Genomic DNA, 26407 nt, shown 5'->3' on the forward strand with positions numbered 1-26407 from the left:
CCAGCGAGAGATAACAGCAGTGATGTGCCACTACATGGGGAAGGAAAAACCATGTGAATGGATACGAGGATAAGCACATCAGAAAAGATCTTGCATTTGACTTTTAGCTCACTGCTAAAAGGTGAAATTAGCTTCTACAAAAACAGCTTAGAGAAATACATTAACAAAAAGGATGTCACCTCTGCACAAAATTGAGTTGCTAATAAAATAAATACGTAAGGATGCAGCTAGGTGAAAAAGCAAAAACAAGAACAGGAAGTATACAGAGAAAGTGTCTTTTATAAGTTACAAACAGCTGTTGGTTTGTGAAGGAGAATGGCTGCCTTAGTATTGCTTTCTGTGTTCAAATTTCAAAGATATTTCAGTTTGCATAGAAAAACACCTTTGTGGTACTCACTTCCAGATGCACTTAAAGGATCAGTAACCAGTTTAGCCTAATATATTTATAAATATTTCTATACTTTCTGCTATTCAACCTGAATATTAAAGTTCAACAAATCTTAGAAATTGTCACTTGTGGTGTGGCCAACATATTATTTTTTTTAGCTAATTAGAGGTTCTGTTACCTCATGAATAAGAGGTTGGGGAGCAGCACAGCTGTATTGGAACCGTAAGAAAAGTACTGCTTATCATGCACATTTAACTACTTTGTGTGCAGAGTAGGAATATGGCCACGCTACAACTGATGAGTGTGACCAACTTCTACATTAATTACTATTCATTCTCTCTAAACAGATTCCTTTTTGCAAATTTCAATAAGAATTCTGAATGGACATGCAAACTGCACTGCTTTGTAACTAAGATTATACTATATAATATACTCTTCAATTGTATTGATTTATTTTAAATCCTAATTTATCTGGTAAATATTAAATTAATAGCAAATAGTGCTAGATATAAGTGTACATACAGACTCTCTAGAACTGTATGATTTATTGAAGAGCATTCACTTGTGCTAGTTAAATTTATTAATTCTAATAAAAGTTTACAGAGGAGAAATGACTCTCATCCCTCTCCATCTGTAACTAAGAAATGAAATTCAATCCCTCTGCATCCTAAGACATATGTTAGTTGTTTCTGCTTCCAGGTCTTCTGGTGTTACTTAACAATTTATGATAAAAGCATAAAGAAATGAGATAGTATTTGGTATAGAACCTACAGCACAAATGAAGCAGGTATCATGCCAAGTATGTCCAAGGGCTTCAATGAATTTATCTCCAGCTTCAACAGGAAAATCACAGCCGTGGCATTTTGTGCTGAACAAAGCAATGTAATCTAAAATAATAAAAAGCAAACTTAGAACAAACTCTTAGCATAATCACATTACACCCAAAAGAAATAGAAAGTTTCCAGAGGATAAATTTTTTTGATTACTTTTGCTCAGATTTTCTTACTATATTCATTGAAACACTCCCATAACAGAATTTTCAAGCTGCATTTTTTCCCCCCATTATTTAAATACAAATTCAGTGCAATGCCCTGTGGCTGTACAGTACTACAAGTTGTCATCACAAGCACAGAATACGCACTAAAAAATTCATCACATTCAAAGTTATGTTTAGAAGCGTTTGTTTAAGTTTCCATGAGTAGTTTTATTTAATGTTGAAATACTGTGGTTCTTCTGCATTAATAAAGAATATTATAGAAACCCCTTAACTGCTGCATAATACATCTCTGTTTGGAATATCAAGTCCAACTTGCAGATAACTTGAAAGAGACAAGCAGAACTTCAAGCTATATATGGAATTAATGAAAGTGATTAGAGGCTGTGGTGAAAACTGCAATTTTAAAGGATATCAAATCAATCATGCTGTAGGATTTTCTAAGAGTTACAATGACAGGAAAATCTGATTTTTGCAACCATAAGGAAGGCATTTCCAAAGAAAACTAAGCCAGAAGCACATTCACAGGACAAGGACAGGCTTACAGAGGGAATAGCAGTTTAACCTTTGCCTGCGTCCTGACCTTGTCAGGCCACTACATTTACCTCTTCTGTATTTTTGGCAATCCTGACTTTTTCCTTGCTAGTTGGCAAGAAGCAGCACTCAGAAAACAAAATCTGCACTACCATGTGTTGCACATCTGAGCAGAGCTATCTTTTCATATATTGATCCGTTTTAGGTTAGGGTAGAAGCATCAAACAACTTAGAGAGAATTTGGGCAGCAATCCACGCATAATGTATAGAAGCACTGTCAGAAGAAGAGTTTCTCACCACAGTAACAGGAAGATTTTTAGTGAGCAGAAGATACCAGGGAAGTTACGGGGACAGGAGCAAATATGAAGGGAGAGAAATTAGAGCCAACTGTTATAATAGGTTAGGCAGATAAATGAAGTCAGGCAATCTGGTACATAGGGGCAAAAAGACCAGCTCTCTGCCAACCTATCATTAAGTAGAAAAAATTCCAAGAACAAAACATTTTTAGATGTGGACAGTGGAGGCAAAATACATTCTTGGTTGGGTAGCTGATTTTATTTTGTCCAGCAACTGCTTTATTTTATGTTGCTTCCGTACAACATGAAGCACATGAATGCTAAGCAGAACCATCCAGCTTGCTGTACCTTTCTCACAGTAAGGTTCTCCATCTTCCATGTGAAAGAGACTATTCCCAAATGGCTTCTTACAAGCAGCACAAACAAAGCAACTCGTGTGCCAAGTCTGTCTTAGGGCATGCATCACTTCCTGTAAAATAAAGAAACAAAAATCTCCAGCAGAATAGCAAGCACTGCAACTACCTACTGGAGAAAAAATACAAGGCAGAGATGCTCAAAACTTTTCACTTTTGTTTCAGGCAGTTCCTTTCCTCAAAAGAGAGAAGTATAACAGAAACTAAACTCCACTGGAAAGACAGAAGTACAAGTACTGCAAAATTTCTAGAGCAACGTATTTGCCAAAATGAAACAGCATAGTTCAGCCAGCTGTTTGTATCAACATGCCCAGTTGCTGTTGCAGAGGAGATTCTGCACATAGATCTCGATTTTTTTTTCTCCTTTTTTTTTGACATTATGAACTCTTCAACGCAAGTGTATGATTTGTTATTTAACGTTTGAAGAGCAATTTCACCTCTGAGACCAAGAAATGCACAAAGGGGATAAATGATTTAAGTCTGATGTTTTCAAAGCAACTTCGATGATGTACTCATTTCTTCTAGCTTCTCACCAGAACTCTTTACAAATGTGATTTTAAAAAAGTTACTGGATTATGACTTACATGATTAGTCAAAATGAGTCTGTGCATCTGTTCCTAGGCCATGTGTTCATCACAAAAAAGCAAATTCTGCACATGTTCTTTACAGAAGAGAAGCTTGAAAGTGTACAGGTGGCATTTTTTAAACATGCTTGTGATCCATGCTTTGTATAATCACAAGCACTGTAAAGCACCTAAGTTTCTGGCACCAACTGAGCTGACTTTAAACTCCCACCATTCTCAATTGTTTCTTCCTCTCCTACATAGTCACCTGTGTTCACGAACAAGTGTTTACAGGACAAGACCAAGGAACTGACCTTCCTTTGGCAGGCTACCTTAACCCTTAGCAGTACTTTAGTTGTGTGTATAGCCACATAAAATCTTATCCAATGCCAAGAAATGGATGGCACAGGAAATAGGAATAGCCAGATTCTACCATGTTCTTTCTTCCATCCAGTATGGAGCAATCTCTATGCGTTCTTATCTTGTCATACGTAAGTTCTGCAAGTCCAAAAGCTGCCGCAGTGTCTCTAATGTATAGTTAAGTACCTACTAATTTGTCAGTCTTGTTTGTCAATGTTTGACAGTGTATCCCTGTCAAACTGTCAAAGGGCCAGATGCTTAACTAGAGTAATTTAGCTTTGTTAACTTCACTGAAATAGCGATTAAAGCAGCTGAGAATCTAGATTCTATTTTACATTGTTTCTGATTAAATACATAGGTTCTGATTATTTGAAACACTTATTTCTGTCGACTAAAATAAAAGAGACTGAAATCTATTTCCAAGCTTTAAATCTAAATAGTCAAGTTTATGCTTTGCATATAGAAAATCACCACTGAGTTTCATTAACTTCTGCTACTGTTTGCAAAACAGTTATCACTGATAAATAGGCTTGGATCCATTTATGAACCTCACTGAGCTAAGAAGCAAAGAACAGATAGAGAAATTTTATTAATATAAATAGAGGCAGCTGGCATCTTTGCTATTTTCCTGATGAAAATCCATAATGATGGACTGATCTGTGCCAACATTAATTAGGTAAGTCAGTACTCTGCTATAAAATTACTCCTACTGCTGCAGAGCCAGAGCTCCACCATAAGCATCTGATGCCGCCACCCCTAATCAGCAATAGCAGAGTAAAGCATCTTCTCAGTCAGTGCCAACATTCAGACAGATGTCAAAAGATGACAGCTAAGCAGTCAAAACTGATGTGGTATTTCTTTCTTCCTCGGTAAGAGAATCATGGCATATATATAGCATATATACATATAGTATGTAATTGCATGCATAAATAAACTGCTAGAAGTATCTTACTGTATTCAAGCCTCATTACCATATGGTATGCGTAGAACATATTTGCTTGTATCTAAGCATCTATTTTAAAAAGTTAGCATCTATTTTTGTCTCTCTTCAATTCAGATCATTTTATTTACCCTGTTTTGTTTGTTTGTTTTTAACAATAAGAAATCATCAGCATTCCTTTCAGCAGCTGTGCTGCTAGCTAACAGTGAAGTGCAGTATGAGCATTTAGCCCATCTAAGATCAGTCTTCTCCATGGAACTTTAGATTAAGTCAAGCATTAAAACATTCCAGTTCAAGTCTCCATTGCATAAAGACAAGGAAAAGGTAGATAAGATAAACATCCTGTGTTGAACTATCCAAAAAGCGTACTGTGTTTTACACCTGAGAGATGATCATTGGATTACTTATTCTATCTAGTTGGATAAAGTACAGGAATAGCCAAGATTTTGGTTACCTAGTGATTATTATAAAATAATGTGTTTCTCATTCCAAAATTATATGCAGGCTAAGGAAGTATTATCAAAAAGGGAGAAAATAATAAAATAACTACAAGCACTGCTTACAGTTTAAATTATTTCTAATTTCAGTGGGCCACATATAGTTGAAATAACGGTTCTCTTTCTTACCCCCATGATCTTAGTGTGGCATCTGGAGCAGGTCGGTGCAAAGAACTGCTCATAACAGCGCTCGCAGTATACGCTATTCTGCTCTTCCACAAAGCACATATCAGCCAAGGATGTCTTGCAGTAAGCACAGTTGAATTCTTCTGGGTGCCAAGAGCGACCCATGGCTACTAGGAAGGGACCCCTGTGAACAAAGATATTTTTTACTGCAAAGATACTGAGTGACCCTGATTACAAACCCATTTTGCTAGATGCTGCATCCATGTATAACAAGCATTCTATTCAAATTATGAAGGTGCATATTAAAATAATATCCAGAAACCTGACCAGAAAGTGTCTTTTTTAAGATTATTACTAAAACAGTTTGCCAACGGTTTAAAGTATTTAATTGTTTGGACACATACATTGTATTTACAAATAGCTGTCAGAAAAATCATCTATGGTTTTCATATCTGCATAGCTGTAAGTGATCTTTGTGACCAGCTGGAAAGACAGTAGGAAAAGACCAAGGTTTGTAAATCAGAAGATAAATCTACTATTTAAAATCACGAGAAAGCAGGCCAGTTTCCAAACCTACCCACATACACCCAATATCCTGCCGTGTTTTCTTTTGAGAGACTGCTACGTGCTGCACGTTCTAGAAACGTTAGTATATTGGATGACAAGCTGCTGTTGGTTATATGGAGGACACAAATTTGTTTTGGTGATTTACTCTTGATTGTAATTACATGTAGCGATCGGAATTCAATTCTTTTATTACTGGAGTCTTTCTGTTTCAGAAAATATAAAGGGTGACGAGCAGTAGTTCCACTTCACCAAACTAGCTCCTTTTAGTGGATGAGACTGTCATTAAAGTGGATTACTTCAAGTTGGTTAGCAGTCCAGAGAGTTACACTGGGCGCCAATCCAGCAGAATGAACTGGGAAAGAAGGGAGAGGCATGCTATGAATCACTGATAATAGAGTGTGGGCATTATCTCTCCAGACACAAAAGCAACAATTACATCTGGCTGCTGTTCCAAAATGATGTCTTGTTCCTAGTCTACCATCCTCCTACTGGCCCCCAACACCACGCAATGCAGTGGTGTATATACCTCCTTCAAGGGGGACTTTAGGGACCTTGTTTAAAAACTTGTTTAAAAAAACAGTAATTTGCCACAGCCTCCATGAAACAAACAACTAGCATGCATAACTTCACAGTGATAAAAAGTGAACTGCACCATAGCAAAATGAGCTCTGGAAATGTTAAATTAATGAAGCAGATAACAGACAACCCTGCTGAGTAATTTAACTGAGGCTTAGGCTCTGGTACTGTATATTAATGTATAAAAAACAGTCTCCCTGTTATATTGTCTTTTCTGCTTCATCCCTCTTCAAAACCTCATGACCTTACCGAATTATGCTGTTACAGTGCCCACAGAGAGGAGTTCGGTTGCTGGCTGGAAAACGCTCAGCCCTCTGAATTGTTCCTCGGGCTATTGCAGGAGCCAGGGGAGAAGCTGAAACTGGAGACGGGTATGCAGATTTAGAGGCAGGAGGTGGTACTGGAGCCCCCCTCGGAAGGATGTTCTTCGTGACAGTGGTGGTGGTTTTTCCAGGTGCAAACTTCTGGGAAAATGACTCATCTGTTACCCAGGGAGGACGGCTTGCTGGCTCCGTGTTGGCAGGGGTGTAGGAATGAACTGGTGCAGGTGCTGTTTAAAGTATGCCAAAAGAAACCAAGAAGGATTTTTAAGTCTTTTCTTCCCATAGCAAAACAATAACCAAAGCTTCAGAGGACAATTTATTATGGCCTCTCTTATTATCATTCATTAATTCTGGACTGAAGCCAAGGATTTCAGCACAATCGTTGGCTTTTAATCTACATGCATTATAGAAAACATTGCCTGCTGGCTTGTAAAGACTTTGCGGAGACCATTCTCAAAGATATCTCTTCATTTTTCCAGTAGAAATGGATATGACAGTTCTGTGATAATTTGAAAAGCTGCCACGTAATCTGTTTTAAGGCAGGTTATAAATAGAAAGGCCAGATTGTGTAATGAAGTTTTAGAGAGAATTCCCCACAGTTTCAATACAGAGTTATGCTTGAATTTTCATTACATTCATTAAAATGTAATGAATGTGCACAGACGTCAGTACTGTTTACCACTTGTAGAACGTTAGATTCGTAGGTTTCTGACAAAAAATAGACTCACACAGAGAACATAGAGCTAGAGAGCACTGTAAGCAACACTGAAGGAGCCAGTTCAGCTCACATGACCAGCAAAACAAAGCCAGCAGCACTCAGAGGAAGGCCAGACTTGCGGTTGTGACTGATCTTAAGTTCTGCTCTTGGCTCTGCCACAGACTTCCTGTATAAACTTTGAGCGAGTTGTAGTATCTCTGTGCCTCAGTTCCCATCTATAAAATAGAAATGCTATACATCCTTTCTCCCACCTTTGCAGTACCACATAAAATCATCTGCGCAGAGACTGTGCCTGTTTGTATGTATCAGGCTTTCATCTTGGGTGGAGCTTTATCGCATAAAAATAAGCAGAAGCTAGAGCCTGTTCATACTGAGATGTTTTCCCACTGCCTTGCTCTTTTCAAAATGCCAGATCTGGCACTGTGCAGGACTTCAGCTATTGCCTAAGAAACTACCTCACTTTGCCAAGTACGGGAGTACTAAAAGCAGCTTTTCTTTTGCAAAGAAAACAAGCGAGGGATTGTCAGCATGTGTGAAAAGGAGTAAAAGCTTGGAGAGTTGAAGTGTTCTGCCCAAACCAGAGAGCACAGATTTGGAACAGAAGCCAAGTCTCCTGTACTCAAAGCAAACACTCTGCGTAGTAGATCACGGTGCCAAAAAAATGATGAGCAAATATACCATTTGTGGCTTTATGGGGCTTTCAGGTAGAAAGGTATTTCAAGCAAAGGAGAGGTTCAGAATACAAGACAAATATCTCAGGATAATAAAGTGGTGATAAGATTGTATTTTACTTAACACTCCGCTCCTCCCTTAGCTCACACTGCCACACAGAATAACGTACATGGATTATTATCCTCAATGTGGGTGCGTAAATCGCGTATGTATCAACCTACTCTGGTCAGCCAGCTTAATCATCTCTGATTCTATTTTTTGTTGGGTTCAGAGTTTCTAACACATCTTCTTGATCAAACGTTTTTGTTCTTCAGCATCAAGTTTTCTCCTTCATAAAACTGAATCTCCCACCTTAGCTTGAGGCTTCTTTTTTTCTCCTGGGAATGGTAAACATCGTTTAAAGATTTCTGAACAGAGTTTGTATCCAATCCCTTTAAACCCCGGGGCTGTTGCTATTTATGTATTATGGTATTAGGGTAGGCAAAATTAGAAGGCAATATTTCATCTCTAATTGGTGAGTTCAAAAGGCTCCCACCTATGAGACTCTGTAATTAAATAAGGTGACTTTTAGCTCACTCAGTTTTGTGGAAGGATTCTCCCTCCCCCACGGCCAGTTCTTGTTCATACAAAGTCAGGTAACGCATACCACAAAGGACCTAACAAAATGGTCAGATATTCAAACCCAGGGATCCAAAAGAAAACAATGAATACAGTTAATGTTTTTAGGATATATTTTTCTTAATGATTGTCTTTAGTAAATTAGGAGCTCTTTGTTTTCTGCTTTTTTTCCCCTTAATCTCATAATGTCATTGTTTTATTTTTCCTGTTTATTCTGATCAACGTAGACAGCATATGATTTATCTGGGTTCAGAATAGTCTAGACTCCTTTGAAGGATTAACACTTGGGATGGGCCTTTTTTATTCTCTATACCGTCTTCTGTTTCTCCTTTTTCTCCCTTTCTGGCAACTAAATCCTTCATTTTCGGTTGCTGAAAGAAGATACCAAGGGAATTACTGCAAAATGACAAATACCGGGTGTTCACAACTGCTCTGATTTCTCCATAGTTAACTAACATTTCAGCCATTATCATTTAATTTTAAAAGCTGGATTTATTACTGTGTGAACAGGTTGGAATTGCTGTAGGTTTAAAATGCCATCATTGCAATGCGTTACACCTGTTTCATAAACAATGAGATTTTAGTAATTGTTATTAAAAAGAAATTACTTTCTTACTATCTTACAGTTATATTCCCTGAACTTACATGAACAGCTCTTTTTTCTTAGCAAGTACAGCCATATGAATTTACCTTGCACGTTTATATATTTCAAAATCTTTCAAAATTTATACAGCAAATAAAAGGTGCTGTTTGCTGCGCGTTGTATCAGCTAACCTTTACCTGTTCAGCAGTGAATACTTGAAATAATTCAGTAACTCAACCTCTATCACCTTGTTTCTCAGCCTTCAGATTCTCTTCTAGCAGGAGAGAAACAATGGGACTACTGTTATGTGAAGAGAATGGTAGGAGAAGAAGAGATTTCTTAACAGCTGTAAGAACAAGCCAATTCCGTGCTTCTGAGGAATTTGGAATTCTCATCAGCTCTTCGTTTACTGCCAATGGATATTCTTCCTCCAGAAAAAAAAGGTATGTTTTCAAAGATTCATGTAGTAATATATAGATTCATATAGTCTCAAAAGCTTTAGCCTTACAAACTAACCTGTGAAAACAATTTCTCTTTTTTTGTGTTGTTTTGTTAGTGGAATGCAAATTTTATTATTAGTTTTCCAGTAACAAATGCAGTTCATAATCACAAATGATTTGGCTAGTTCTACACATAGCGGCCATGTCCTTGAAGCCCCAAATATTTGCGTATACTGTTCAAATGCATAATAAAAGACAGACAAAGCAGATAATGCAACTGTCCTCTATAAGAAGACACTACCCTTATTCAGAAGTATTTAAAAAGAAATAAGAATATACATAACCTGCTATTCTAGTCTTGAATGTGTTAAGGCATTAGTGAAAAGTTTGTTGAGATCTGTGGGAATCTTTCTACTGATTTCTAAAAGAACGGATCAAGCCTTTACATTTGAGCCATTTTGCATATCTGAGTAGTCCCTTTTTGGACTTACAGATTTAAAAGGGAAGATCTCCTTTCTTAAGTATTGTGTTACTTTGTAGTATAAAGCTGGCATTTGGGTTGCTTGAAATAATGAAAGCACTATTGTAGTCTGGAAGTACAGGAAAGAGAGATGCAAGTATTTTCTGCCATCTAGTGGACCGTGTTTAGAAAATAAGTCTATGTGCCTCTTAAAAGCACCTGATGTAATGTGTGAAACAGAAGTGGGTAAAAATCTCCGTGTAGGAACAACAGAAACAAAGATTTTTAGCAGCAGAAAAGTCCTAGCAGTTCTTCTCCTTCCTTTAAAGCATAGACTTACTGATTTACTCACATCTGAGCTACATACTCAACAATGCAGTTTCACTGTGAGATTAGTTTCAGTGTAAACAAGATTTAACCCCATTACTTTTCAATATGATCCAGATTAAAATAGTTTCATAGACCTTCTTAAGTGGCTGATTTTTGTTTCCGGATGTTGCACATATGGGGCTGTATGTTTTAATCTGAAAATTGCTAGTGTGGAATTTTAGAGGAAGTAAGGCATCCTATTCAGTTAACACTGACTGATAGCATAAAGGAATTCCTTTGCTAAATTCCCCACTACAAATCTTTCACAATATTCATTATTTCAGCCTTTTCATGCAGTGGATTTACAGAAACGGAAATCTAAAGCTTGTTGGTTAGAGTGAGAGTACAGCTACTGCTAAGGCCTGAGGTTGTACTTGGAGGAAAAAGATGACTATTGTGGTCTCAGCTTTTATCCTTGGAGAATAGTTGATCTTTTCAGATTAAGGTTGCATTTTACACTGCAGAGCAGAATTTATATGCACTGGCAAAGCTGGATGAGAAGCTTTTCTAACTACTTTCTTGGTGACAGGATCTATCGGTGACAGGAACTGTTCCTTCCTCCATTTCTTCCAAGCAGCAAGTTTCTGTTTGCTTACAACTGCATCTGTCTTTAAGGCCAGGGTCACGTTCGAACTGAAGTGCTACAACACTAAATGAAGAATACTTGAAAGAGGTACCAAACAAAAACCAACAACCTACGATAAAATGACTTTCTGTTAAACCTCATGCACCTGAGTCACTCTGGGGTTTAATTAGAGAGGTATTTTATAATTCTTTATTTTAAAACTTCCATTTATTCTCAAATATCTCTCTGCAACTTCCTGAGGAGGGGAAGCACAGGAAGATGTGCTGGTCTCTTCTGTGGTAACTGATGGCAGGACAGGCAGGAACAGCACAGTGCTGTGCTACAGGAGGGTCAGAGTGGAGATCAGGAAAAATTCCTTTCTTGTGAGAGTAGTGGAACAGTGGAACAGGCTTCCCACTGATAGGGTTGATGCCCTATGCTTGTCACACTTCAAGAGGCGTTGAGCACCAGTAATTAACTTTTGCTCATCTCTGAAATGGTCAGGCGGTTGGATCTGATGGTCTTTGTAGGTACCTTCCAATGGTATTATTCTGTTCCAGTCTAAACTCCTGAGTAGAACAGAGAGACTTACTGTTTTTCTCTCTGTGAACTTTAATGCAATTTGCATCTGTTGTATTACATTTGTATAATTGCAAATTTTCTCATGTCCTCTGGAATACATTATATCCTTTCATTACCTACAAAAGAAGAATTTCCCACATGCAGGCAGGCAAAGCTTCAGTTGGAAATAATTTTGCTGTCTACACAGTGACACAGAACATATTTTTCATACTGCACTTTTTAAAGTAATGGGGCTCAAAACCCAGCAGTATAAGGAATTGCAAAGAAGATGCCTATCACAGAAAGTAAAAGTTGGGCCTCTTATCCTGAGCTGAATTAAACAGCCAGCTTTTTCCCTAACAGATATGTGTATTGGTTTATGCCTGCTGCAGATCTGTGTAAACTAGAGTTTTCACTGCCCTCAAACGAGCATGGTATTTTGTACTAATCAGTTTATTTTGAAGATACTTTCACTTTCCACAGCTTGCTCTAATCAGCATTATGGAAATAAATCCTCTGTTCTCATCTTTCCTTCTTTTGCAAGACGGAAATACCATTTGACTGAGAACACAGTATATGCTGACTCACCTAACCAAAATCAAATGAGGAGAAAGTGAAACCTTGATTGACTCTGAGATCCCTGTACAGTTTGTTAAAGCTCCGAACTCACTTTTTTTTCCACCTTCATATCTCAAATACAAAGATAGATATAAAGCAGACAGACTGATTTAAGTAGAATTTCTCAATCAGTTTCATTGCAGTAGATCCAGAAATAAAGCACTGCAGAAAAGAATGAGCTTAAGACTGTTAGAATTGTTGAGCTTTTCATACATACTTGGCTGTCAGAATAAAAATCAACATTTTAGTTACCTTGTTAAGAACAGAAAACTTAATTTGAAACAGAATTGCATTTAGAATTAGATTGCTAACTCATTTAATTTGTTCATTTTGAAGGTTCACATTTTGGTCATCACTAGTTTTAGAAGTTGACTCCATTTGTAACACATTAATACAAACAGGATTTAAATAGCATCAAGGAGTATATTTTCCACCAAAATGAATAATCAAATATATTTCTTCAGTAATTGGATCTGTGGGAAATGAAAGCATAGTATTACTAAGTACTTTAAGTCATTCTTTAATCCAAATACAAGCCTGAATTTTAGAAATTCATTATGTGGTTTTCTCTATTTTGCAAATATCCTACTTCGTTTATTTTGTTTCCATCCTAAGGTGTGCTTTCTTAAGCTATTCTATCAACTAGGAAGTGCCCTGAGGATCCTAAATAGGTGTACTGGGCTTTTTGCAAATGCACTGATTTTGAGAAAGAGGCTATACACCATTTTGACAGACTGCTCCCTTGCTTATCTTCTTTCTCCTCCATTTGGTCCACATTTTCACTAATACAACATCATCCTTGATCCTAAGCTGAAACAACATTGTCAGTTCAGTTGGTTCTGTGCATATAAATTTCCTGATAACACACATGTCCTATAGCAAAATGAACATATTATTTTTCTAAAAGTAATGCCTGTGCATTCCGGTACTTGGGAATCTCCTTACCTGGCTGGTAGACAGAGGGCTTTATGCTAGCAGTAGTGACAACTCTTGGTTTTGAAGCAGCAGAAGCAGCAGGACTTTCACCATAGCTTGCAGAAGCTGGCACTGGTGTATATGACTGGCTTGTGTTTCTAAAAACAAAACAAAGGTATCAGCAACTTCATAAACAGCCGAAGTTATTGAGTACAAAAGGAAGAGATTTGGATGCTTCCTTCCGAAGTACCCCAGAAGAACTGTGAGAGCTAGAGAGAGAATACAGTGAGAACCACTAATCGTTATCATTCTAAGAGAGGCTTGAAAGTTCTTTGGAAAGAAAAATATCATAAATTATGATCTCAGTCTAAATTCAATGCTATTTTTTCTGATGTTTGGATTCAGCAACTGAAAAATACATGACATGAAATACTACTATGTGATTTCTGCATTCCTAGATAAAAACTTTTGCTCAGGGGTCCAAGCATCAATAATGACTTTTTTTTTCTCCATTTTATGTCTTAGATGATTATTCTGTGTTTGATTATAGTAACATGTTGAAGTATATGCCTCTTCTACTTGCCCGTTACTTAGGACGATTCTGTTTGTAGTAACTTTGCTTCACAGACACCTAAAAGAGCATGACAAACAAAGCAAGCAAGAAGGAATGAATTAAAGAAGTACAGAGAAGGGAAGTAACAAATACTGAGATGCCTGCAGTAATAAAAACGTTCAGTGTTCAATGTCATTTTAACTCACCTCAATAACATAAACATAGTATTACTCTTTCAGTTTCACTATCTCAATGAGACAGGTATCTACCAACTTGTGCTGAGATTTTAGGAGTTGCTTCTATGTTGACTTTGTCTATAAGAGACAGTTTGTAAGCATAAGAAAAGATGTCCTGATTTGCAAGATCATGATCTATTGTGGCTCGTTCTTTCTCTGACAATGGAAGTAGATCCTATCTGGAGAGCATGTTATAATTTTTACCTATGACAAAACCAGCAAATTTCTTCCAGTAGTTTACATTCTCACAAATGTAAACTTTTGATTTGATTTTTAATTCTTAACAAAATAAACTTATCCTGGCAATCCAGCTACTCTGCTACTCTGACATTACTTACACAAGATCTAGCCTGCAGAGCACTGCTGACTCAGGCTGGTTTATTTTGTCTACTTAGTCCTAGAAACATTGCTGTTGCTATAACGACTGTAGCTAGTTATTTCTACACCCACTCTAGGGGCTAGGGCTGGATTCTGTTGTGAACTGTACCATGATTTCACAACCACCAAAGCACAGTATACCTTTCAACTTTCCATTCCTAGCATCTACCTCTGCGCCTATGATGCATAAGAACAAACTCTACTTGGGGTCACTAGAGAGGGAATCATTGCTTCCACTGTAGCACAGACAGGAAAGTTATACTTCAGGGACTTGCAAAACATCTTTAGCTGAATATGCAACATCTAAAGATTTTTCATTGTTTCAAAATCTATTATTCAAGGTAAACCACACAGAAAAGCAGTAAGAAATACTTACCTTTACAGGATCAGTGATCAATATTTACTATGTGAACAGAAAGTTTTTAAACTGTGCATGTCATACAGACTTAATCTGAAAACAATTTACACACAAGAAAGCCTGCTCCCAGATGAGCAGTTTCACTGACGGCAAGATTCATTTCAATGTTTTTTAACACACAAACGCAAAGAAATTCTGAGCCAGATTAGTGATACCTGAACTGCCTTGAAGAAAAATGGTTATTAAAAATTCAAGTGTTTTTTGAAGTTAAGAGTGTGATAAAAACATGCTACCAGATTCCTTGTACGTGTAGGGAAATTAAAACAAAATGACAAAAAGAAAATGCTGAAAAGAATTCTATTCGTTGTATCAAGTTAATGACAAAATTAGAAGTCAATCACTAAAATCTATTGCAAATGTATGATGAATATTAAATACAGTAAGAAGATAAAGAGCCTTGTCAAAGAGAAATGAAGTGTTATGAAACATCATTACAGGTTTTAGTGAAGTTAAAAGATTTATCAGGTAGAATTTCTGCTGAAGGAAATAGAGTTATCATTAAAGAAAAAATGGAAAGGAAGGAAGAAGGAAAGAATGAAAAAAGATGTCCTAAGTGCTGAAGATGCTGTAATGTAACAAGAAGCAACAGCATATCTAAAGCAGTGAAAGCACCCTTACTGGATTTATCTGTAGCAGCCAATGGCATGTGAGAGGCGATGAATTAAATACTGGCTCTGAAAACTATTAGTTTTAAGAAAGTAAGGATTTTCATGTTAATACTTCACTGGATGCAGCAATAGACTGGGCTGTTAAGTGCTTTTAAGGTATAGTAGCTGCACAAAACATTTTTTATACCTCTTCGACTGGTAGCTGATGGAGGTGGAAGAATGCCGGTTGAAACTAAAATGAGACAAAAGTTGTATTTGAAAAGAATGTATCAAGAAAATAGTGACATCTTGTCTTACAGAGATTTTTCTTATGAATAGGAGATATTTTTAATAAGTGATAAACTAAACAACATGTATATACTTTTAATAATGTAAGATCAGTATTATGTTACATTTTGCTTATCTTATTAAAGCTGGGAATCATAGTGAAACCCGAATAAGGATTACAAGTAAATGAGCAGAGTATATTGCTTTGTAATTCACTCTCAGCCCCTTCTGTTCATTTTTTAGTCGTGGAATTACAATTCAACCACTGGACTGTTTTCTTTGACATTCACCATCAATTTGTAATGCCACAACAATTAGGTATGAATTTTCTTTTGTCAATAACATAAGCTTAATTTACATACAAGGAAAACTTGAATTAACCAAAGTTCAAAGATCAGCTAAGTTTCCTGGCTAATTATGGATCAAACAAAGATAACCCCACAGAAAGGACAAGAAAAAATAGTTGAGGTAGCAGAATCAATCTATCATGAGCAACTTTTCCATTGCAGTACTGTTCTACTGTTACACACTAAACGGAGCCCTGGGTGAATAGGCAGATTTTTTTTTTCCTTGGGGAAACAACGTCATTTCAGAAAAAAATGCTTCCTTTGTGTAAATACAAGAGGCACTGAGTCCCTGCAGAGCATAGGATATGATATGATAGAATATCATAGGATATGATAGAAACAAGGGGGTTCAGAATGAACATAGCTCCTGCCTAAGTGCAGAGCAGTACAGAGCTGTGTGGCAACAATCACAGCATGAAGGAACACAGCCTACATTTGCCATAAATAACAGTAGGATCTTGTCATGCATCAGTTATCTTCTTAGCTTCTGGAGAATTTTTTCTCTTTATCACAGACAGTGCTTGGATTCAGACCCTAGGATCATAGCAGCTATGCCTTTCTTGTAGAACCATAATCCTGACCCTGCTTCTGCTGTTGCTATGTTCCCAGAGTGCTGTCTTGCTGGTTGCCCTGCTTTTACCCTCCTAATGGAATAACCAATTGCATAAAGAGTTCTGTCACTTATTTTAAAAACTTCTGCTATGCTTTCTTTATTGTTTGTAAATACGATTTCAAGCGCAAAAGTAACATTAGTTCTGCAAGTTTAAAAGGGCAGAGAAACACAATCAGTTAAAGGTTAATGACTTCTAACGTCCTTCTTCAGGAAGATTATGAAAATTTTAGCCATGTCAGTTGCTATGCATCCATGCAGCCTTATTCAGAAAAGTAAAATCAATATAGAACTGTTCTGTCAAGGTTTAAAATCAGATTTAAGTTGGCTAAGGACACTGACCAAGAAATCATCCCATATTTTCTTGGTAGGTCTCTTTAATGTAGCTGGAAGGGGAAAAAAGAAACTACTGAATCAGCAGTGGGACAACCTCCGGCTTGTTCTACCTGTACATGTTTTACAGGATGGAATACTGCTGTAACTAAGATCATATTTTATTTTGAACTAAAGTTATATGAACTGCTGCTATGCTCCAATGGTAGATGATACTTGACCTTTAGAACTGTATTTTGGCATGCTAATACATTTCTTGATTTCTAAATCAAAACTATCTGATGTTTGACAATTTGAATTACAAAAGAATTTAGAAACTACGCCCTTATATTTGAACGCCAGCAAAGTATGTGGCAGTTTTTAAAATAAATAAACATGAAACAAATGCAAAGAGGTAAAGAAGCTATTTCATCTGTAACAAAACACTCCAACAAAGTGTGAATTTGCATTTTGCACTGGATTGCTAGGAGCCAATTTTTAACCAATTTTTTCCTCTGAGTTTCTGATTTGCTTTTATGTCCTAAGGCTTGTCATATTACTGCACTACTGAGAGAGGCACTACCTAAGAGAATAACGCGTGCCAGCTGATAACAACTTGAAGTATATGTCAATATCCTTGACTTAGAATAATTGCCAGCCATGAACAGTAGCTTTTAACAGCCTGATGAAGGCATTACTCTCTGAAGTGGACACTTGTTTTTTATAGGTTCTGAGGCTTTCAGGCTGGAATGTATCTCAGATGTCTGTCATTCAATCTTTTGCTCAAAGCAAGGTGAGCCATTAGATCAGACCATACTGATCAGGGTTTTATCCAGTGGGGTCTTGAAAAATCTTAAAGAACGGAGTTGGCACAGCCCATCTGAGCAATTTGCTGCCCTGCCCAACTTGAAGGTTGGCTTAAAGTTGTTTTTTTTTCCTTAACCAGTCAGAACCTTCCTTTTCACTTTGTCTCCTGTTCTCCTGCAGGGCAACACTACAAAGAGCTCAGTTCTATCCTGTTAATCATTTCCTCATAGGTAAAAGAAGACTCTTATTAGCCTAGAGAAGAGAGGAATGTGGAGGAAGAAGCTAAGCAAAGCTTGTTCCTTCGGCTGTTTCATCTCATCAACATCTCAGTGGCCTTCCACTGTACTTGTTCCAGCTTACCAACATTTTTGTTTACTGGGGAACCTAAACTGGATAAAACATTCCAGTTGCAGACTAACAAGTGCAAAGCGAAGGGAGTAATCACTTCCCTTAGTCCATATTCCTTATTCCTAGGCAATGCTGGGCACATTTGCTGCCCACTGGCACTCAACCAAGATGCCCATATATTTTCAAAGGAGGAAAACGTAAAACAATCCATGCCAATTTAATGCATAGAAGATATCTAAAATGAAAAAAAAATCTAGTATTTCTGAGTGATCTTTTTATTCTTGTTACTTGTTAGAATTATGATTGCCACTGATTATTGCAAAATTGATCACTATTTGCAAATATTTTGTGAAACTACTGCTAGTATTAATGAAAGTACAGAAACAAAGTACTAATGCCATAATACTACTACTTCTTGCATGAGACCTATTACTAGCTATTTTGTATAATTTTCACTGTAGCTAAGAGAATACCAAAGAAATCTCCTACGTAGATAGGTAAAAATATACCTCTCATATCAAGAGTCTTATGGCTCCTAGGATACAGACTGATAAAATACAAATAGATGTCCTCTTGCTGGCCAGAGTAGTACCATGGCTTCAGATTGATGTCATGTTCTGACTGATAGATACATTTTGTTCCTTAGCTCAGAGAAATACCTAATGTGAGTCTCTTCTGTCACTCAGAAGAAATCACTAGTTTTTTTCACATCAGTGTAACAAAAAGCCAAATACACACAGTTATTGTTGCTTAGTAAGTATGGGTCTTGCTTTGACTATTAGGGGCTCCTGTCAGCTATAGCTACATAGGACCCTGTTCTTATATCGATAGGTGATCACTCCAACTGACTGAAAGGGATTTGTTAGCAAAACATGCATCAGATAAAATAGTACTGGTGGTCATGTTTAAGAGCCTAACACAGAAAAGGAGTATAAGAATTACTTCTGAAGTGCACTGAGCACTCAATTGGAAAATGAGGTAATCTTACATTTCTATGATAGATACCATAAATAACAAATTCTATATGTAATTCATCACTTCAGAATTTTGCAAGTTTGTGCATAGAACTAGATGTGTTACTAGTAGTAAAAACCCTTACAAAGTCTTCCATTCCATTCTTGCCTTCTGTTCTTGGTACATTCTTGGTGACACCAATTTCATAAAGCAATTGAACATGAAGTTACGAAGAGTGTAACTTCTATAAATGGACTTACATCAACATGTTAGTTTGATTTCTTATGTTTTAGTAGATGCATGTGGGAATTAGAGAAATGGAACTAAACAAAGCCATGCTTACCTACTAAAACTCAGAATTCATCTGATCTTCTGTTACGTAGCTGTTTCATTTTTGCATTGGTTTCAGTGATGTGAAGCAAATAAAAATGCTTTCAAGTCTCTATTTGTGCTTAGCACTTAACTGCTGTTTTTTACATTAATCTTGAAGATCATTGTATTGCTTATTATATCTCTTAACGTGTGCTCTTCAAATGTGCATGCTCTTGCCTAGCTGTGGTCATTCATTAGCCACAACTAAGAGCATAACAAATGAAGAGCTGTGGTCTTTTGAAAGTGTATCAGATGGTTAAACTATGATCCGTGTTTTCACCAAGAAAAAAAACACACAAATCTGTCATTCTCAGCTGGCCTCACTGGACACCTATTTTCATTTTAAGAGGGCAAAACCAGCACAAGCTTACCAACTGAAGCAACTATGATCAAAATTATTTCCTTGGTTGCCTATCATAAGTCTACAACTTAGGTTTTAATGTGAACCATCAAACAAGGCAGCAATTCTATTAGACACATCATGCTTTTAAATATTTTTCGCAAAAGCAGTCTCTTAAGAAGCCAAAAACCTTAAATGTGAGAGAATAATACAGAACAAAAACAAATAGAGTACAAAGAAACAGAAGAGATCTTTATAGATATACCTAGACTGAGATGAGAGAGCGGATGAAATAGTGGAAGCTGCTACTGACATGTTCTTGGACCCAAGGACAGGCTTAGGTTGTGAAAGAGAGCTGGGGGCTGCAAGCACTCTGCAGAAGACACAGTAAAAGTATGAAAGCATATATACAAAAAATTTACAGGGACAAAGTAGTGCCATCAGAATCAAGCTCTGTCGGAGTTCAGGTACAAGAGGGCTGCTGCATAGTTACCAGGAACAGGTTTTCTGTAGCATACATCTGCAGGCTTACAGAATAGCACAACCAAGCACATTCCCAGAGAACACAAGTCACAATGCACACATTATGTAAAAATCTTTTTTAAAAAAGTCTATTGAAAACTAAGAAAGACTCTATTTTGAATTCAGATGTTTCAATCTGAATTCAAGCAAAAGATTTTAATATAAAAGCACTATCAGAAGATTAACCTCCTTCAGAAAACACGTTACCAACACGATTAGTTGAATAGAGGATTTAGTTTTGAGGCATATATTCACATATCAATTTTCTTCGTGTTACTGTTTGAAATAGGGAATAAAATTGCTTAAATCATATCATTATTTCATGTAAAAGTGCCTTTCAGCATAGTTCTGAATTACAGTGTAATATCCTATATTCAAACCTCCTGTGATAGCTGGTGATTGGCTTTCTTGCACTGGACTAAAAACATTGGATTCCTGTAGGTCACAATTAGGAAAAACATTACTGAGGTAAAAATTAAGTAGTTGGCATGCATAAGTAATTCAAGTGAACTAGCACAAATTTAAAAAGAAATAGAACCAAGAGAACACTTCCAAATCCATTTACAGAATTCTAAGGTATGAGAGATTACATCTTAGATCTCAATTATTTTAAGTAGTTTATATTATTGGAAATGTGCTTTTCCCTGGGTTTTTAAAGCACTCTAGAATACATATCTTCTAGGAATAATTACGTAGCAAAAAACATAAAAAAAAGAACAACAGAGAAGCAGATTCTATGATTCCAGGTGCACTAAACAAAATTCACTCTTATTTTCCCAACAATCACTATAATGTGACAGCAACGTGAGTCCTATTTCTGCACAGGCTGAGTTTGATCATTTCTGATACACGACTGGAACTCCTACTGCACTCTACCAGTGTTACGAATTTGCATCTCCTTGAAACTCACATTAGCTCTATAGCTTAGCTGCATTAGAGGAAAAAGCTAGATAAATCTGTTAGAGATGACTTAAAACTTTACAGAGCACTCAATCATCACATGTGTGGTTTTGCTGAAATCTGCCACAACTCAGTAGGCTCAATTACGAGTGACCTACTTTAAAAAAAAAAATTCCATTTCATGCCTCACTACAGAAATATTATTAAGAGAAGCCACATTCAACCACTCCTAAGTACTGTGATGAGTTTTAGTTTCACTTGAAGGGGTAGAAAAACATTTCCAGTTTTGACCGTAGAGTTGCTTTTTTGAAATATAAATTATATTCCAGACTTAACCATCCTTTTTTGTCATTTGTAGGACAGTTTTATTTTGCAAATTCTTTACAATCATGAACATTCTTTGAAATAAGAAAAAAACCCACAAAATTATATAAAAGCATACAAAATAGGCTACAGCTTGTACATACAACATTCTTAAGTTTAGAATGTGTATGCAGCATTTCCAGAGCCATACAGGGGTATATCTGCAAAAGGACAAAGCAACGAAGCATTACCTTTGGAAGGAGGATGAGAAAGACTCTTGCACTACTGAGGTGGGAGTGGTTGCTGGTGGTGTCATCATACTGGCTGTATTTTGAGCAGCGGTAGCAGGCTGATGTGCTGAAGCATGTGGTGCAGGGGCAGAGGCAGGGCTGGTAGACACCGGAGCATGCTCAACAGGGCTACTAATTAGAGTTAAATTAAATAAAACAAAAAGCATCTTAAAAAGCTGCATTTCTAAAAGGACAGCAGAAAGCATACTATGTTTGCACCTGAAGCTACAAACATAGTAGCGTGCTGAGTTACTGAGAGAAAAGCACAGTAATGCAAAGAAAAAAAAAGGCATTTGTTAGACTTTTCTGCACAAGCAGTTAGGACTGTAGAGTAGCCCTGCATGACTGAAGTTTACCCCAGGTCTCATACAGCACTTAAGTCCTGCTCCCACTGAAACCTGCAATAGGAAACGTGGCGTGGAGTTCTTAGATGTCGTATTGACCCTGCCACAAGCTCTTCGTATTACGATAAGTTTCACTCAGCATTCATTCCTGGAGCAGAAGTTTACATTAAGGAGTAAACCTCTTAATTAGATGTAGAAATGCAGTTTGAGGAACATTATTATAGTTCTGTAGCAGCAGGTTTCCTACAAGTTCTGGAAGCCTAAAGATATAATCAGCACAGTTTTGTGCTAAGTTTAATCATTTCACGCGATACGGGTACTGGAAAGATGTTAATAAAGTGTCCATTGACTCCTAGCTCATCTCTGCCCTAAATTCAGCTCATGTTCTGCTGGCCATCAATCAATAAGAACACTTTACACATAAGAACAGTACACAACATACAAGGGGAAAATACAGCATAAAATGCTACTGTCTCACACTGAGTCCTCTCATGGCATAGATTAACATTCATTTTATCTGTAATTGAAAAACAGCTAAATTTAAAAGAAAAAAAAATATTCTTCTGTCCTGTGGTCATTTTACTAACATTTCCTTCATTGCCTGCTATCTGAGCACACAGTGCTCATTAACATATTTTGTCCTTGAACCTTCACTCAGCTTTAGAAAGTATAACTCATACGTTACAGGTAGACAAATTGGGTGAAGTTGATCTATCAGACAACCTTGCATGGCAGCACAGTCACAGTATCCACTGTTAAAAACTGAAACAATCTTTTGGGAGGCTCAGTTTGTCGTCTTCAACTATTTACAGGGGAGAATAAGGTTAGATATCAGGAAAAGGTTCTTCACTGAGAGAGTGGTCAGGCACTGGAACAGCCCCCCAGGGCAGCAGTCGTGGCACAGAGCTGCTGGAGGTCAAAAACCAACTGCAAAATGCACTCAGACATAGGGTCTGATTTTTTAGTGGTTCTGCACAAAGCTGGGAGAAAAAAGGGAAGGACGGAAGCATAATTTTGTCTTTAGACCAATTCTACTGTGGGTTTAACTAACTTTTATCTACCAGAACAAATAAGATGCCAAAAATTATAACCAATTGCAATTTGAGTTTTCAAATTATCATACTATTTTGGGGCACAATTTTCAGATATAATATGGCCATCTAATAGCCAGACATTAGGGTCATTTTTCTTGATGCCATATTTGTGTGTTATAGGTTATTTTCTCTAGCAGTTATCTCAGTGTGTTCAAAAAGAAAAAAAAGAAAAAAAAGAAAAAAGAAAAAAAAACAAACAACAAACCAGACTACACTATTAACCTAATTGTCTTATCCACAAACATTGGTGAACATCATTAAAAACAATGGCTGCATTTTTACTCCTTCTCATCTAACTTATGAGTTAGGTTCTTACATGACACCTATGAAGGTGACGGCATGTAAGTGATTCTGTCATACAACATAGAAACAATGCCCAGAATATTCTTTTCTGAGCATGCTAAAAATCAAATAACAAAAGGCAGCTCGCAGTTCCAAGATTGCTTTTCAGCTAGGTTTCAGCCCCTAAACATTCTTTCTCTCAACCTTTTTTTCTGTAGTTTTTTCATCACGTATTTTCTGCCTTTCAGCCATTCTGCCTAACGTTTTCTTATGCTCCTTTCAGAAAAGAGCTCTGATTTAAGATGGTGCGCTCCTCGGCAGCTAGAATGAATGTCCAGAATTCCTGACACCTCTTGCTCTTTAAGAGACTGTCCCCTCCTCTTGTACCTTCTCCTCTGGGTTTGGTAGTCTAAATGATGGTATCTCTTATTTTAACTCAATATTTTACAATCTGATTAGCTGAAATTGAAGCATGCTTGTTACACCCAAGTTGAATGCAAACCACAACAAAAACAGAATGTTTTCTTCCTTACAAATTTCACCTGCAATTAGATAAATAGCAAAGGAGCTTTTGAAAATACTCATCTTGTTGGCAGTTCTGGCTTGCAGGCCATTACGTGAAAAGTCTTGCAACAGTTTTGCAAAAGTTCGTTCATCACAATCTGCATTTAAGTTCAAGATGAACTTTTCTACCTTGATGTATTTGCATTTTGTTGTAAATTCTTCCATTTCTGTAATACAGCACTGCAGAGCAGTGTAGTTGCATATTGTACATCCCAGCTATGGATCATGGGCTAGTCTATTACTGAGTTTAAATGCAGAGGAATATTCACAGGATTTCCCTCCTTCCCCCTCAGCAACAGCAAGTACTGGGGTTTTAGCATCACATGACATTGACCAAAACTTAATACTTACTTTGACTTAGCAAACATGAAAAGATAGAAACTATACAATACCACATATCAATTTTATAATGGAATGTAATGCATGTTCTAACAACAATATATGATTTTGCCTATTCTGTCTTTCCATTACCACTGAAAGGAAAATGGTTACAGATTGCAAAAGAATCTCTGAGACCGCATACCTTGAGTAGAAGAAAATAGTGAGGTTAGTTAAGTGTGGAAAGGATCTTCAAAATGTACACCAAAAGACAATCTGTGATATATGTTTAAAAAACAAGAGAGAGAAAGAGAGACAAAGAGAAAGAAGAGAGAAAGAAAAGAGAAAGAAAAGAGAATATATGTCGATATGGACCTGTGTGGAGAAGACGAATTTGAACTGGACAAACACATATGAATTAAATGCAAACATACTGATATAAAATTTAAAAGAAACAAAATTTTTTTATCTTACATGCTGTAATAGCTTTTCAGAGTGATTAAAGTGTTAGAGGCTCGATCACATTCCTGCAGGGCAGAATACATTAAGAGTTTAACAGAAAAAGGAAGTAGAATAGATGTAAATGAAATAGGGAAAAGCCTTAAAAAAATATCACAATGATCTTATTATACACAAGATGGACAGATGACAATAATTCTCTATACTCAGTTTTACAGAAACAGTTCACATTAACTTGAACTGTTATTAATTGATCCAATATAAATTTTAAATAATTTTACTTAGACATTCAAATAAAATAATTCTCTTCCCCCCAAGACTGCCTTCTTTTCAGAATTCCAATTTTATTTATTTATTTATTTTTTAATTCCACTGTAGAAGAATTCTGTGAGCAGGTAAACGTGAGTGGTGTTTTACAAACCAGGCTACAGGTTAATTTTTTCTTTAAAGGAATTACATATACTTTTAATCTTCACAGTATTGTGTATTTAGAGGAAAATCACAGGAAATGGATGTTCTCAAACATTTCCATTTTTGTTGTAACCAATAAACATAAAATCCATGATGTCAGTTAGGTAGATGAAAGTCAATACATATTCTCAACTGATTTTCACTTACGAAAGTAATACAAATCAGTAGAGGTTAAAAGGATAATTATGGTTAACAACCATACTGAGAAAATGTGGCAACAAATGCACTCTAAGATTTAAAATACCATATTCCCAGTAGAGTCCTAACTTGTGACTTTCTGTCCAGAGAACAACTGAGTAGATTAGAAAAGCTGCTTTTAGTTTCCTTTATATAACATGAAGCCCTGTCTGTTTCAAGTCATCCAACAGAGCTCTTGTATAAAATTGAAAATATAAGGGACAAATCAAAAGGTATAGAAAAAATTCTCTATTTTACTGCTGCATTCATAGAAAAAAAAGGTGCCAGAGGATGTATTTAGAGAAAGACATAGCTTGGAAGAGTTTTGCATTTGAATTTGACAATGTTTGAGAAATACAGTGCGTAACATCAGCCGCTGCTTTTCCGCAGAAGGTGCTTAATGACTTGTCTCTATGTTATAGATGAAATCCTTACAAGTAAAACCCACAGGAATTAGAAGTTGCTGCAATTTGTAGAACTTAGACAGCTGCCTTTTAGGCCATAACCATTTCAGTCTGGAAGAGTTAGAGATTGTTATTACCAAACCATTCCAAAGCTCCAAACCAGGTCAGTTGCGCAGTTACACATCACTGTGTACCTTCGATTACTGGATGAAGAAAGAGAGACTTTATGGCCAGTAGTGACACAACTGGCTTCCCTCTGACTTGTACTCACTCCAGGCCTCACAGAGCCCTTGGAGGCCATTGGCTTAGCACTGCCAGTGTTGGCACCCACGGTGCATGACTGAGGAGGCTGCAAAATACTGGAGGTCACACACTTTGGCACATATGTAGTAGCTGTAGCCCTGGGTAACAAAGATTACAAGCAAGTTGTAAAGGAGATATTTGTTATCAGGTCACAGATTCCCGAGGTAATAGGTTTTTGAGGAAGAGAGAGAATTCCAGTTACAGAAGATGCTGGTGTTTTTAAAATAAAAATAATTGTTTAAGTTTTATGGTTTTCAGAGGTATTACCATTTCATATCCACATCAAATAAAGCAGCATTCTAGAATACGAACATCTATCCCCTTAAAACA

At 36.8% G+C, this 26407-nt stretch overlaps 1 protein-coding gene and 1 long non-coding RNA gene across 12 annotated transcripts in view; one reads left to right on the forward strand and one right to left on the reverse strand.

Moving 5' to 3' along the window:
- Window positions 1-26407, forward strand: part of LOC125692978 (uncharacterized) — a 57940-nt gene that overhangs the window by 14588 nt on the left and 16945 nt on the right. For all 3 annotated transcript variants that reach the window (XR_007376951.1, XR_007376949.1, XR_007376950.1), the window contains one exon: window positions 9428-9611. This is a non-coding gene — a long non-coding RNA (uncharacterized LOC125692978). The remainder of the gene's footprint in view (window positions 1-9427; window positions 9612-26407) is intronic.
- Window positions 1-26407, reverse strand: part of LDB3 (LIM domain binding 3) — a 121959-nt gene that overhangs the window by 5104 nt on the left and 90448 nt on the right. For 3 of the 9 annotated variants that reach the window (XM_048944233.1, XM_048944237.1, XM_048944234.1), the window contains 8 exons: window positions 25969-26175; window positions 19912-20019; window positions 15477-15521; window positions 13127-13254; window positions 6504-6804; window positions 5115-5295; window positions 2561-2681; window positions 1160-1275 (listed from right to left, as the gene is read on the reverse strand). In XM_048944233.1, the coding sequence (XP_048800190.1) occupies window positions 1160-1275; window positions 2561-2681; window positions 5115-5295; window positions 6504-6804; window positions 13127-13254; window positions 15477-15521; window positions 19912-20019; window positions 25969-26175 (1207 nt within the window). Of the gene's footprint in view, window positions 1-1159; window positions 1276-2560; window positions 2682-5114; window positions 5296-6503; window positions 6805-13126; window positions 13255-15476; window positions 15522-19911; window positions 20020-21622; window positions 21794-25968; window positions 26176-26407 lie in introns of all 9 variants that reach the window. The other 6 variants (XM_048944235.1, XM_048944239.1, XM_048944236.1 and 3 more) reach the window with 5 other exon arrangements.

This window comes from Lagopus muta, chromosome 5, assembly GCF_023343835.1.
Source record: "Lagopus muta isolate bLagMut1 chromosome 5, bLagMut1 primary, whole genome shotgun sequence".
In the NCBI taxonomy this organism is placed as follows: domain Eukaryota; kingdom Metazoa; phylum Chordata; class Aves; order Galliformes; family Phasianidae; genus Lagopus; species Lagopus muta.